Source organism: Scardinius erythrophthalmus, assembly GCF_964197995.2.
Source record: "Scardinius erythrophthalmus genome assembly, chromosome: 23".
Classification (NCBI taxonomy): domain Eukaryota; kingdom Metazoa; phylum Chordata; class Actinopteri; order Cypriniformes; family Leuciscidae; genus Scardinius; species Scardinius erythrophthalmus.
Genome location: NC_138243.1, coordinates 6,326,552 through 6,341,231, shown reverse-complemented (window position 1 = coordinate 6,341,231; position 14,680 = coordinate 6,326,552). Strand labels below are relative to the sequence as shown.

The following is a 14,680-nucleotide window of genomic DNA, read 5'->3' as shown; positions in this document are numbered from 1 at the left end:
CTGGTTTATAAATCTCCAAGCAAAAACTGCAATTGTCCTGTGGAATCTCTTTGGCTGTATGTTGCACATACCAGTCATTGTTTTTACAGATATAAGGCATGTTCCATATAGCGTCCAAAAATGAGGCCAGTGAGGGTTTGTTTTATAATAGTTCTTGTATTAGTGACATCAGCACAGACGGAGTAATATCCCCATCACTCTTCAGCCTGAACACAAGGATTTCCTACCAGTTTGCAGGAAAGGTGGAAAGCTCCATTTTGTTGCAATTCTGGAAAATATCTGTCAACTGTGAGCCAAGACATTATGGGGGAACTGACACATTTTTCCCTTGCAAAAGAACAAAATTAGCTAAAATGCCACTGACATGTTTTTCCAATGAGCCTGTGCTGATATTCAAGTAAGTTCATAATTTCAATGCAAAGCAGTGAACATTGTAATTTGAAATGAGAAGTATGTGTAAATGACGCACAACAGATGAGGATTTGACTCATATACAGATTTATTTTAAGAAGGTTCACTAATTGAATGACATTGTTAAGTGAATGTTATCACACAGGATTTCAGAGTTCAGACTTCATTAAGAGAACAAGTAAAGCCAAGCATCTTTTTTTTTGGAATATGGTCACAATTTCTGAAATGAACAGGAAACATAGTGTCGTTTTTTTCAACCTAGAATGAACTTATGGCCCATGACCCGTCAAGCACAGCTGTCTCTTCTGGACGGACGTCATTTGGAGCACTGCACTGCTTCAAACTTGCTTGCGCAACAGAGTAAGACTTGCAAAAATGCTGAAACATTTGCTACTTGGTTAACAAAAAAAAAAAAAAAAAAAAAAAGAGGTTTTATAGGTTGTTTTCCTGGAAAGACAAATAACATGAAAAGTTCTCAAGAAACTCAAATGGTCACACATATATTCAGTGTAAAATTGATAATAACAATGTTAGTATTTTTTTTTTTTTTTTTTGTATGACAACTGGTAATACTGATATGTTTTAAAATTACATTATCTCAGCCCCAAATCCTCAATTCATTTACAGAGTGCAAATCTTCAAATTTCATCCATATTAAAGTGGAAAGTTCATTCTCATTACACACAATGCCATTTTAAACATGAATACACATTAAAGCAATACTGTCATTAAGTTCAAAATGTTATAGGGTACAAAAGGAAAAGCCTTTTTCTACAACACTCATTTTACATCAGTTTTAAACTGGAGGTTATTTCACGAATAGCGTTCCCTCTTATAAACAATACAACATATAAAACTGTTAACTTCACAGATGTTAGAATTAGATTATGATCTGAACAGTGGCCCCAACACGTTTTGGACACTTACCATTCTCATTTACAATGAATTAGTTTTCCCGACTAGTTTTCTGCAATTTTTGGGTGACGTAATCTTTGCAAAGCATCTTTGTTACACGTAACATGTCCTTATTGTAGTAACAACAGTACATTATGCATAATTACATGCAACTAACACTAAACCAAAACCTATTCGTAACGCTAACCCCTATAGTAAGTACATGTTGTTCATTAATTAATAACTCAGTACTTAAATGTAAAATTGTAACAAGGTGTAACAAGTACACCTAAAAATAAAGGGTTGCACTTTATTTTAAGGTGTCCATGTTACAGTGTGACTTTACATTTAAGTATGGAGTAATTCATTAATGAACTACATGTGCTTACTATAGGGGTTAGCGTTACGAATAGGTTTTGGTTTAGTGTTAGTTGCATGTAATTATGCATAATGTACTGTTGTTACTACAATAAGGACATGTGACGTGTAACAAAGACTAACAAAGTGTCATATTTATCATTAAATGTATCTTAAATGTCCAAATACTTTTTTTGGGCCACTGTATACTAAAACACTTGTCATTCCATGTTTGGCCAAGAAAATATATTTTGTATGATGAAATTAGATTTTAAAGAAGAAGTTTAGAACCAAAAATATTTAAAAATAGCTATACCTTGGTTCAAATGATCTAACTTTAAACAATAAACATTCCCTTTTTGACTAACATATGAATATATACACTTATTATATACATACGTACATACGTTGGTATATGAAGTAAAGACGCTTTTCGATAATTTAATTTCAGTCATGTTGAACCATTATTATATTTTTTTGTTTATGACATTTCATTTTGATTATGGCCATGATACAAGGTACATTGCATCACTTCAATGAATCGGTCAATTCTGTGGGAATAAATTGAACATCCATAAAAATAATCTTCATTTGAACTCTTATTTTTGTATTATGTGTTTTAGAAACGTGAACAGAATACCTTGAAAACTGAATAAAATTCATAAAAAGGTGTCAGATATTATATATATATATATATATATATATATATATATATATATATATATATATATATATATATATATATATATATATATATATATATATATATATATATATAGTAATAAGGCACGGATGCTGATCCCTATTGAAAATTACTGGGAATGATATAACCAACAGATAAGGCAATTTTTGTGTCAGGAAAGATATAAAGCCAAGTTGCGTATATTAAGCTGTTTCAAGTTACTGAGGTATAAGTTTACCCAGCTTCACATAAATATTTAATACTCCTCATCATGTTCAATTTCAAGCATTCATCTCCATTCTCAGCCCCTTGGACCCCTTAATCATTCAATGGGCTGAAAGAAATATTTTTTTGGGTATTATATTTGGTGCCAGCTTGGTATCAAAGGGATGAACCTGCAGTGCAAAAAAAAAAAAAAAATCAAGTACTTCGCATAGTTTACCAAATTTATTTCCCAGTGGTCTCTTACATGCACTCTTTCTTTCTAGTGCAGATTCACTGGATACTTCACTACGTCCTTCACTTCAACGCCTGCTGTACAAGACAAAAAAACCTCCAAAAAAACCACAACGTGTAACTCCTCGATTTACAACAATCTGGCCAAAAAATTACAACTAGCCAATATACTCATCCAACCTTTTACCATACTTAAGGCATTACGGGAACAAATATGATTTGTGTTAAACTGGCTACTTAAACCCTTTTGGATTAGCCTTTAAATAGTTCAATATAGTGACAACACATTATGAAGACAGAAAAGTCTTTTGCTGATGAAAATGCCTTTTTTCACAGTCTCTGCTTGCTTATACTATGTGGATCCTGGCCCCTGTAGAAGCTCAGACCACTGAATGGTCATTATGGTGAGCACCGCTCAGGACCGTGTGGTTGATGGAGGACGCGGACCGGTCTGAACCCTCCACAGTCCCGTTCACGTTCTCCTGGCGTTGACAGCACAGGATCTGTTTGAATGTGACGCTCATCTCCTTGTCCCGGTAGGAGTATATGATAGGGTTCATGGCAGAGTTGAATTCTGCTAAAAGGAGGAAGAATTTCTCATAGGTCAGGATATTGCAATTGGTACAGACCACGTCCAGCAAGAGAAGCACCAAACCAGGCGTCCAGCACACAATAAAAGCACCTGAAAAACAAAAGGAAATGGATGCAATTCATTTGAGGAAATTGCAGGATGTATTGTAAAAAGTAAAATGTGTGAAAGTAGCACAGTCAAGCTCAATAACTTTAACTGTGCACTAAGAGATTTCTGAGAAATGCTTTTGAAAGTGGATCGGACCGAGCAGTACAACACACTTGTAGCCAATCAGCAGTAGGGGGCGTGTACAATCATGACAGGGGAGGAGCGAGGAATAATACTTTTATTCAGGATACGTCACAGCCTCTCGTACCTTATTGTTTACATACAGTAGGGGGCGCTATTGCACATCTTCTGATCGAGTACTGAATCTTCTGATCAAAATACATGTGAAGAAGCATTAGAAACAAGCAATACCAATGTGATCATCAATATTGAACAGTATATAAATCAAGACTGCCTAATGTTACCAAATGAAATGTCGACCCAGGACGAGCTATTATAGGACTGTGAAGCTTTGGGGGTGTTGATGAATGCGATCTACTCCATCTTTTGATCCATGTTTTGATCATTGTTCTGAATCCAGACGTAGTCTTTTACAAAAATGCGATTTTCTCAGCTTTTTGCTCAAAATTTTGCTTTTTTTAATGAAACTTACTCACATTTAACTGTTGATAAAAAAGAGGACAATTTTTAAGCAGAGGCTCTGTTATTTCTTTTGATATATTGTATGTTCAGATATTACTACAACAAAAGGGACAATGTGATAGAAATGTTGTTTAAAAATATATTTATTAAATGCTGAAAAGTATTCATAGTCCAATTAAAACTTGTCTATTTTAGCCAATATTTGTGTGATATATTTCTATACTTTTTAGAGTATTATAGCATTAGCTTACCAACATGCTAACAGCAAATGGAATTGAAACCAATTGCAAGTCAAGTGTCCGATGTGATTCGTGTGAAGACAGGATTTGAAGGTTTCCTTCAGGGATGGTGTCTTAAGGTAGTTCCCTATATAGGCAGTAGACTAAGTTTTGGATGGAGCCTACATCTCATAATACAAGGCAATGAATATCTGCCGATTCCATTACTAACAGAAGGGCAGGCAGGCATCCCAGTGCTTAAAAAAATCCCTATAGTAAATTTTATTGGTGCCAAACTTCTCCTTTCATATCATTTCCTTATGAATCTAACCTAACATGACTTCGACAAACAAAAAATGTTTACTGAAAAAGAACATTTTGGCCACAGTTGTTATTTTGCAAGACAGAAATACGTTTGCAAAAGCACTACTCTTCTTTAAGTCAAACGCAGCTGCTCTTGAATGGTTGACATCACTAGAAAGTTATGTGGAGACTCTCAGCCTTTAGATAAACTGCAAGCTGTTTCCAGCATGGCTTTGCCACATGTTTTGCTCTCTCTGAGCAAACCCACCAGAGACGTGAACGAGGGGGACTGAAGACTGCGTTTGAAGTGAGAGATTCTGATACTTTTGTACGTCCGTAGTTTTCTCAATACTGGTCCCCACACCCAAACGTCCAGTTGGTTTTACTCGGAAACTTGATGCCACTTTAGATTCGTAGTTCTTCTGAGAATAATGAATCTCTAAATAAAAATATATACTTGAAACGAAGATGATTTCCGTCACAAGCACTTTCACTGTGGGTTGAGCTGTGAGAAAGGAAGCAGCATCGAGAGCTTCTTTTACACGAACATCTCAGAAAACTAATTTGAAACAGAGAATCAGCTTGTTTTGGAAGAGAGAAAAATCCCAGAAATGTTATGGTCTTGGTCGAGTTCGGGACTCCGAGTCCTTGTTAGTCCTTGGACTCAGGAGTCGGGATCATGTGGATTCAGACTTGATCCCGACTTAAAATCAAATAATTTGGTCTTGCTTACTATACTGTGGTGAACTGCGATAGCAAATCTGTCAGCCTGCTGTTATAGCACACAGTGAATCTACTGATGACATGCTCTCTCAGAAACATTTAACTAGATTTTGCTAAGTAATATTTATGTTATCTAATTTAGGATGAAATTCGACATTGGTTAAATTGGAGTTTAATCCACCACAACACCATTTTGATTTAATTCAGCCCTTCTGAGTGATTCTGTAAGTGGCATATTCGTGATATGATACCACATTTCCACTTACAACAACATGTAATAATTAGATGCACTGTATCCTTAAAGTGCGTTTTATGTAATAACAATTAGTTTGATGGATAACTGTGTGTCTGGGGTAAGTTTTCCTCCCAGTGCTTCACAGACATACGAAGAAAGCCAATACCATGGGTGTGGACGAGTTAAAACGGAGTAAAACTGAGCAAGTTTAGACTGACTGAAACTGCTGTTTAGAATGACTTCAAAGCCTTGTATGTTGGACCTCAAAAACGAATCATTCCCCAATTCATGCTTACAAATAAACATTTCATTTTTAAAAAAGCACCCAGTTGAGGAGTATTGCTTTTTTAATAATGCTATGATATTTCAACCTAGATTCTGTATGTCGTAACTACAGGATATTGGTTAGGTACAAACAGGGCCGTAAAGACACCCCTCACCCTCCATTAAAGCTCTCTTCCACTTACAAGCTGAATAAGCTGCTTAAATTGGCAGCTGCTCAAAGCCTTGCTTCATCTTAGAGCAGGATTTCGATTTATTACTTCCGCAAATGCTTATTAACACCATCAGGCACAATGACTGGGGTGTTCAGACGAACACTGCAAGAGATTCGGGTTCAGAGGCGAAATTACTTTGCCAAGTCACATGAATGTTGGGTTTGTCTAGGAACAATTTTTTGGCTTTCCCTGACAAAGGCAAGGGCCTGACCATATCTAAAGGATAACATGGTTTCATGCCTTGATTCTATTAGAAAGTAGAAGCCAAGCGATTTATTGTTTTTCTGGTTATTCAGCATGTTTACAACACTTTAGTTTAGAGTCCAATTCTCACTATTAACTAGTTGCTAATTAGCATGCATATCAATGGATATTGTCCGTTTATTAAAGCACATATTCATACCTAATTCTGCATGACCATGTTCTACATTATTTAATCCTACCGAATACCTAAACTTAACTTTACAAGTAGGAATTAGGAGTTTATTGAGGAAAAGTCATAGTTAATAGTTAGTGAGAACTGGACCCTAAACTAAAGTGTGACCAACAACACAATAATAGCCTGTTTATATTTATAGTGTGTTCAATTGGTGCTGGAGAGTTCTAGAGTCTCGTCAAGGGGCAACTGATGCAGAATGTGTTTTTGCATTCCACTACACTGATCTTCCGTCGTTTATTAAAAATGTTCTAGACAGACGTGTTGGACAATTGGACTCGCATCATTTGCAGAATCTTGCACATGACATGGCATTCTCCGCTCAGAAGTTCAACTTAAAAAAAAAACGCCTTGCGCAAAATAACACAAAATGTACAACAGCTGTCACTGGGACGGTATCCTTTCAAAAGGTTCTAATATGTACCATTTAGGTACTAATGTGTAATTTTAAGGTACTAAGGCCGCATTTACACTGCAGTTGATGCCCAATTCCAATTGGTTGACTATAATCTTCTTTTAAAAGTGACCTATATCCAACATCTGGATTTACACTATACACTTGGCGAAACAAGCCAATGTAGACATAAGGGGCTTTCGCACCGGAGGAACCTTTTCATAGTTCCTAGAACTATTGGCAGAAGTATCCATTTTTGGCATGTTTGCACCGCAGGAACTAGGAACGATTTTAGTTCTAGTAACTCCTTTTGGGGGAACTAATTTAGCTCCTACTTCAGAGTCGGGTCTAAACCTGCACTATAGGAACTACCAGTGACGTTAGTGACGCTGATTGGCCGAACACATGTGAAACACAGCACCCGCTATTTAAAAAAAAGCTGTGTAAACACACAGATTATAGCCTATATATTTACTCTAGAAACTAACTCTACAAACATGGAAAACAGTGATAGATGGGCCTCTTAACCTTTACGCTCAGGAGAAAATCCAACTCAACTTTGAGGGGACCAAGCCAAACATGATTTTGTATTTCTTTGTATTTTTATTTTTCAAAATAAAAGTTACAAGATCAAACGCATCTTACGTCACTTACTTGTGATGCAACCAGGCAAATGTTAAAAGGGAAACATTAGTTCCGGGGAACCACCATGGTGGCTAGTTCCTATACTGACATAGAACTGCTTAGGCCAAAATAGAAGGAAAAACAGCACAATTTGCAACGGGCACAAATGAAATGTTTTCCGCACCATCTTTAAAAGTCACTGTCTCTTCGCCCCAAAGGCTCAAAAGAAAAAAGAAAACTTCAGCATGAGCTTTCATCCTCCATTGTGCCATTGGAGAGAGTCATGTGTGTTCACCGGAGTTGACGTAATTCGCCACCGTCACTTTTTCAATGACGTACGATCTGTCCGCTTACATGGCAGACGCAAATGCACGTATCCATTGCATATCAGATTTATTTCCACATATGAATGAGGCTTGAAACCGATTTGAGAATATAGGCATTGATGTGTTTTTTTCCTGCTTACACGTTCATGGGTCATATACAAAACAATCAGAATTGGGTCTCAACCATGTAATGTAAATGCGGCCTAACAAACAACGGAGAACAAAAGTATAAAAACAAAAATTAACTAAGTAGTCCACAGATGCCGTGTTCGTTATTTACAACAATAACCCCACATTAATTTGATCTCAAACCGATTAATTAGCAGATGCTATTACGTCATTACGACAGTTTTATTGTTGAACCAACGTGGTTCGAACAGCAGACGTGCAAAAAAAGTTACTACGGTTAAAGCAGCACTCAGTAGCTTCGGGATTTCTTCGCTGTATTCTCGCTTTTTGCTCGCAGGTTTCTCTCTAGAGCTCCCCCCACAGCTTCGGAATAGATATTTGACAACACTGTTGTAAAAACTCGTTGGTGATTCTCAGACACCAGAGGCTATAGATCAACGACATCAAAGCAGATGGGACATTCTTTAAAACGTCTTCTTCCTTCGGGTTCGAACAGCGTGAGGGAGCGCAATAATGACAGCATTTTAGCAGATTTCTTTTGGCCGTAAAGCAATTGTTTACATCGCAAGACCTGATATCACGCGAGACTTCCTGACGCGGCGGCTGGTGGCCCGCCGGCTCAAAGTTGCAAGTGCGTATTTTCCGCTCACGGGCACCAGGGGGGTGCGAAACGACCACCATCCAACCTGAAATAAGTAATATAACAATTCCAATGACTCCGAAGCTGTTCAGTTAAGGTAAAAAAAGTTTCTTAGTTCACCTTTAAGCAGCAAGTTGTACTAAATGTAAACTGCAGATCATCATAACTTTTAACCTCCTTGTTTTATGAGACTAAAAGTAGAATTTGTTATTTGAGCAACTTGTCAGAAATGACATTGATTTGTGTAGTAATTTTACAGCCTCTATCTGCTGCTTCCAACAATACTGCATGATTCACTGGCACATGACAAACATTGACTCAAATTCAACAAACATCATGTAATCTTTAAAATCTAGAATGCAGAACTAATCAGTGTCTATCACCATTATTCACCCACGAGTAGAAGTTATCTCTGCAAAACAAGTGCTATCTTTTTCATGGCAAACACCACAACACATGGTCAAATGTTTGTGGTCAAAAATATGCAGCATTAGCAGGAGGTTGATGGGAACTCAGTAAGACAGAGACACCTGTGGAAGTGCTTAGCGCATGCTTTGCATAGCAGATTCCAGACCGGAGGACTTGCCAAGAGCACGGGCATTTGCTCTGCCCTCCCAATTCAGTTAGCTTTTCCTTGGAATTTCTGGGGAATCGGCTCATTAAGTCTATGTTTTATTCAAATAAGAAAAGTCAACTGTCATTTTATGTGTTTATTCAGTATTAGATGACTGTGTTTTGGCCTGATTTTTTCTGTCTTTTTTTGATGGAAAAAAGTAATTATAGAAGTATGGAAGCTTGTGTCAAAAAATAAAATGGTAATTGTGACTTTTTATCTCACAATTCTGACTTTTCACACAATTGCGTGTTATAAAGTTAATAAATCACAATTCTGAGAAAAAAAATGGACTTTTTTCCCTCGAATTGGAACTTATATCTCACAATTCTGAGAAAAAAAAAAGTCTGGATTGCGAGATATAAACTCGCAATTGCAAGAAAGAAAAAAATCACAATTGTGAGATGAAAAGTCGCAATTATCTTTTAAATTGTTTCATTCCGTGGCGGAAACAAGCTTCCATATGGAATAGAATCAGGTTGAGCTGTGAACGCAATTCAATACTGACTTCATGATTGAATTTGTAAATGGGAAGCTGATATTCAGTTGTCATCACTTGCATAACAAGATATGGCAGTTGCTTGTTGTTTATGTCTGACATACCGGTAGTTGAAGAAATCTTATTTAACACCATTTTAATGGATGGTTGACAAGAAGATATGCAGATATACTTCCATAACCAGAAACTCATTGCTGCTTCATGGGCTGTGATGTTTACATTTCTCAGGAATCATGATTATGGCAGATTCACAAGGGGCAAGATGCCAGTAAAGTCAACAAAATATTTTCACATGATAGATGCAACGGTCAGCTAATCATAATCTATGTTTTTATTTCAGAACTGGTCACTTCCTTCAAGAAACTAGGATGAGGAAAAAAAATAAAAAATAACATAGACTAGCAAATGTGTTTTTTTTTTTTTCAAAATTATCTGTATGCCATGTAAGCATATCTGAGTATGTCATGTGATCCAGTAATGCTGATAAGGCTAGAAACAATGGCCTGAAAATGAAAATTTAACACTGGCAAAATGTGTTCAGAATGAAACACCCTGCTGTTCTACACCCCACGAGTCCTGATATCTCGTTTTCTTGAGGAGGGGAAACTGATCCAATGATTTCATCATCACTGTAACTATGTTATTCAAATATACTTCATACGCCCTTGAGTAACTCTCAACAATGGATGAATCATGCCTTTGAGAAGTAACAAAAACTGATTTCATTTTAGCTTGTGGAAGTTATTTGTAAGTGTGGGGAGAAGCAGAGTCTCATTGTTTCCTGGAAAGTTCTTTTTTGTGGATATATCATGAAACCCTGGATTGGTATTGCATTACACAGTGATGTTACAGCAGATCGCACTAGAAAAACAAGCACCTGGTCTGACAGAACAAGCTCAAGTCATTTATAATTAATGGATATGGTGAATGTAGTGCACAAAAGAGAATTTTTGGAAATTACAATGAACTCTAATATAGACAAAGCCGGGAAATAGAGTCTTTATTTTAAAGAGGCTGTATTCTCTTTAGCCTTTGATTTTGTTTCCTAAAGTCCAATGTTTTACTCCGGCGAACGTTTCTGTTACGTCTCTGTTGTTCCATAGTTCCTGGAGCATTCACAGTTTATATGGACTGCACACAGGATAATGAAGAACTAATCTAGACAGAGGTGAGGAACATGTATAGTATTTTGCTGTAATGTACACTACCAGTTTACACAATACACAAACTGCTACTGTACCTTTAAGACTTTTATAGGGAAAATGTCTCACTGGGCTGGAAGACTAGATAACCTCAATCTTTTTAACTTGCATTATTCTTAATTCAATCAATGATTTGTTTTGTTGTCTGACATATTGGCAACAAACAGGCAAACAAACAAATAAATTAATAATTAGTATTTCGTTTTAGGGATTTTAATCAGACCAAAGCCATTTATTTTCCTAACGAAGTATACAAACATACCCAACAAATACTGAAATAACCTTGGTAAAACACATTGCAGCTGGTGATTTTTTCTTCCATTTCTCTCTTTTTTTTCTCAGCCTGACACACGTTCACTAAACCAGAGAGTAATGTTTACGAGCATTAATAATATCCTCAGAGATCCAGGGCACATTTAGTTAGTCAGATTAGTCCGAATTGTAAGGGTAACACTTTAATTTACAGCGTCATTGTTACATATGAAACATTTAGTTGCTAATAATTATAAATTAGGCATAATTACATGCAACTAACTCTAACCAAATCCTAACCACTAACCTATGGAAGCTTGTTTCCGCCACAGAATAAAACATTTTAAAAGATAATTGAGACTTTTTATCTCACAGAGTTTACATCTTGCAATTCTGACTTTATTTCTCAGAATTGCAAGATATAAAGTAAGAATTGCATGATATAAAGTCGAAATTGCGTGTTATAAAGTCAGAATTGAGTGATATAAAGTCACAATTGTGAGAAATAAACTCGCAATTCTGACATCTTTTCTCAGAATTGTGAGATATAAACTCCCAATTGCCTATTAGAATTGCGAGAATTGCGAGTTTATATCTCACAAAATAAACTTTATAACACGCAACTGCGACTTTATATCTCCCAATTGCGTGTTATAAAGTCAGAATTCACAGATTTGAACATACAATTCTGAGAAAAAGTCAGAATTGCGAGTTTATAATCACACATTTTTGACTTTATAACTCACAATTGCGACTTTAAATCATAAATATATCATATCATACTTTATTTTATATCAGAATTGCGAGATAAAAAAAAAAGTCATAATTGTGAGATAGAAAGTCACAATTACCTTTTTAATTTTTTCCTCTGTGGCGGAAACAAGCTTCCATACCAACCCTATATAGTAAGTCCATGTAGTTGATTATTATTACTCAGTACTTAAATGTATAATTACACTGTAACAAAGACTGCTTAAAATAAAGTGTGACTTAAGTCAGAATAAGTGCTATTTGGCCTAGTTATAACAATATAGCAAGTCATAATCACCAAAAAAACAAACATATATATATATATCAAATATTCCATAGTATAATTTGAAGGATTCTATTATTTAAACATTAATTACACACTGTAATTACCACATATACATATCTCCAGGGTGAGATCACAGTCTACAAACTGTGCTTTCATCCAGACTCTTATTATCCATCCTTCCTAGAGGTTCGAGACAAGCTCTGCCTGGTCCAAACAACAACAGTACTGTTTCCTGCACAGCACCATGACTGGCTTCCTTTTCATCCAGGCCAGGCTTCACTGGGGGAGCCGGCGAGGCATGACACTGAAGCAGTGCAAGGCAAACAGTGGAACTGGCCGCAAGACCACTATGACGGTTCCTCAGCCTACTCAAGGGCTACATTGTTCGTCGACTTGAAGTTGGCACAATAGAGTGAAGGGTAACATATTACGTAGCATTTAAGTAAAGCTGCTATATATATATATATATATATATATATATATATATATATATATATATATATATATATATATATATATATATATACTGCCGGTCAAAAGTTTTATATCGATAAGATTTTTAATGTTTTTAAAAGAAGTCTCTTCTGCTCACCAAGGCCGCATTTATTTGATTAAAAATACAAACAAAAACAGTCATATTGTGAAATATTATTACAATTTAAAACAGCTGTTTTCTATGTGAATATATAGTTAAGTGTAATTTATTCCTGTGATCAATCATTACTCCAGTCTTCAGTGTCAAGCGTTCAGAAATCACTCTAATATGATGATTTGATGCTCAAGAACCATTTATGATTATCAATGTTGAAAAGAGTTTTTTACATTTTTATTTCATGATACTATGATGAATAGAAAGTTCAAAAGAACAGCATTTATCTGAAATGGAAAGCTTTTGTAACATTAAACTCTACCCTTCAAAAGTTTGGGGTCAGTAAGACTTTTAATTTTGGGGGAAAGAAATAAAATAAATCAATACTTTTATTCATCAAGGATGAGTTAAACTGATCAAAAGTTACAGTAAAGACATTTATAAAGTTAGAAAATATTCTATTTTAAATAAATGCTGTTCTTTTGAACTTTCTATTCATCAAAGAATTTTGAACAAAAAAAAAAGTACAAAACTGTTTTCAACATTGAAAATAATAATGAATGTTTTTTAAGCATCAAATCATCATATTAGAATGATTTCTGAAGGATCATGTGACACTGAAGACTGGAGTAATGATGCTGAAAATTCAGCTTTGATCACAGGAATAAATTACATTTTAAAATATATTAAAATAGAAAACAGTCATTTTAAATTGTCATAATATTTCACAATAATACTGTTTTTTTATAGTTTTTTTATCAAATAAATGCAGCCTTGGTGAACAGAAGAGACTTATTTTAAAAACATAAAAAATCTTACCGATCTAAAAGTTTTGACCAGTAATGTGTATATATATATATATATGGGCTTTTGGTTATTTTGAACCACAACATGGAGCCTGGGGTGCATAAATTTGTATCATTAAAGGACCTCCCTTGACAGGAAGTGGACAAATGTAATTGCACCAAAAAAAAGCAAAAAAAAAAAAAGCAATGAGTGTGAACAGCAATTGTAGAGAACGAATTGATCCCCAGAGCAAATCTCCATGTCATAGTGACATCATTAAAGGCCAGATTCTCAGAAAACATATGCAATTTGGCTCCATGATGCTCATATTCACAACGCGGTTGACCAAAAAAGATCGTTTCATGTGCTTTTTTGCAAAGATTTAGTGGTCAAGAGTATTGACCTTTATGATTTTTTCCCAACATTTAAAAATGAGATAAAATCAGTGAGGACAGTTTGTTTGTTGATCAAGTCATTGTGGTTTTTGGCCATCTGCTTATGATTGCACCAAAGGATACGATAGCTATTTTGATGTAGATCTATCTGCAAGTAAAAGAGTGTGAGAATTGACCCACACTGCGTTCAAATATACCTACTTCCCCACTATATAGTAGGTGAAAAAGTACTCAGATGGCCCACTAATTCAACAGAGGTTTTGAAGTGTCAATCCAGTGTACACTTTACTATGACACCATGGGAAAGGGTTTGTGAATGGCAGTGAAGCAATTAAACTGATTCTGGTTGGTCACATGACAATGACAACATGAGGGATGACGTAGGGGAGAGCGGGGCACAACCTAACGCTTTTTTACTTTCTCAGTTTGTGTAAATCTACTTATGGTTCAGAGTATTTATTTTTTCCCACATTAATTTCCCACATGTCTAGTACAATTATGTGTTTTTGTTTTATTAATACAGTATATACTTTTTTCTTGATATACCCTGAAAGAATGGAAGTGAAATGTGCCCCATAGGTGGGGTACATTGTAACATATCGTGGGGCACATTGTAACATAACATATGACAGCTTAAAATGTTATCTGATCTAATAAAAAAAATATACAAAACAAACTAAAATATTTTCTAAATAAAATAC

At 35.5% G+C, this 14,680-nt stretch overlaps 1 protein-coding gene across 2 annotated transcripts in view; it reads right to left on the bottom strand.

Moving 5' to 3' along the window:
* Positions 1–965: 965 nt before the first annotated feature.
* lpar1 (lysophosphatidic acid receptor 1) overlaps positions 966–14,680 on the bottom strand; it is a 30,752-nt gene continuing 17,037 nt past the window's right edge. The window contains exons 3-4 of one of the 2 annotated variants that reach the window (XR_014029289.1): positions 2,535–3,482; positions 966–1,508 (exon numbers count right to left, since the gene is read on the bottom strand). Coding sequence is in view for 1 of the 2 variants with exons in the window: in XM_081354495.1 (XP_081210621.1) it covers positions 3,181–3,482 (302 nt within the window). In the remaining variant the exon portion in view is untranslated. Of the gene's footprint in view, positions 1,509–2,513; positions 3,483–14,680 lie in introns of those variants that run through there. The other variant, XM_081354495.1, reaches the window with a different exon arrangement.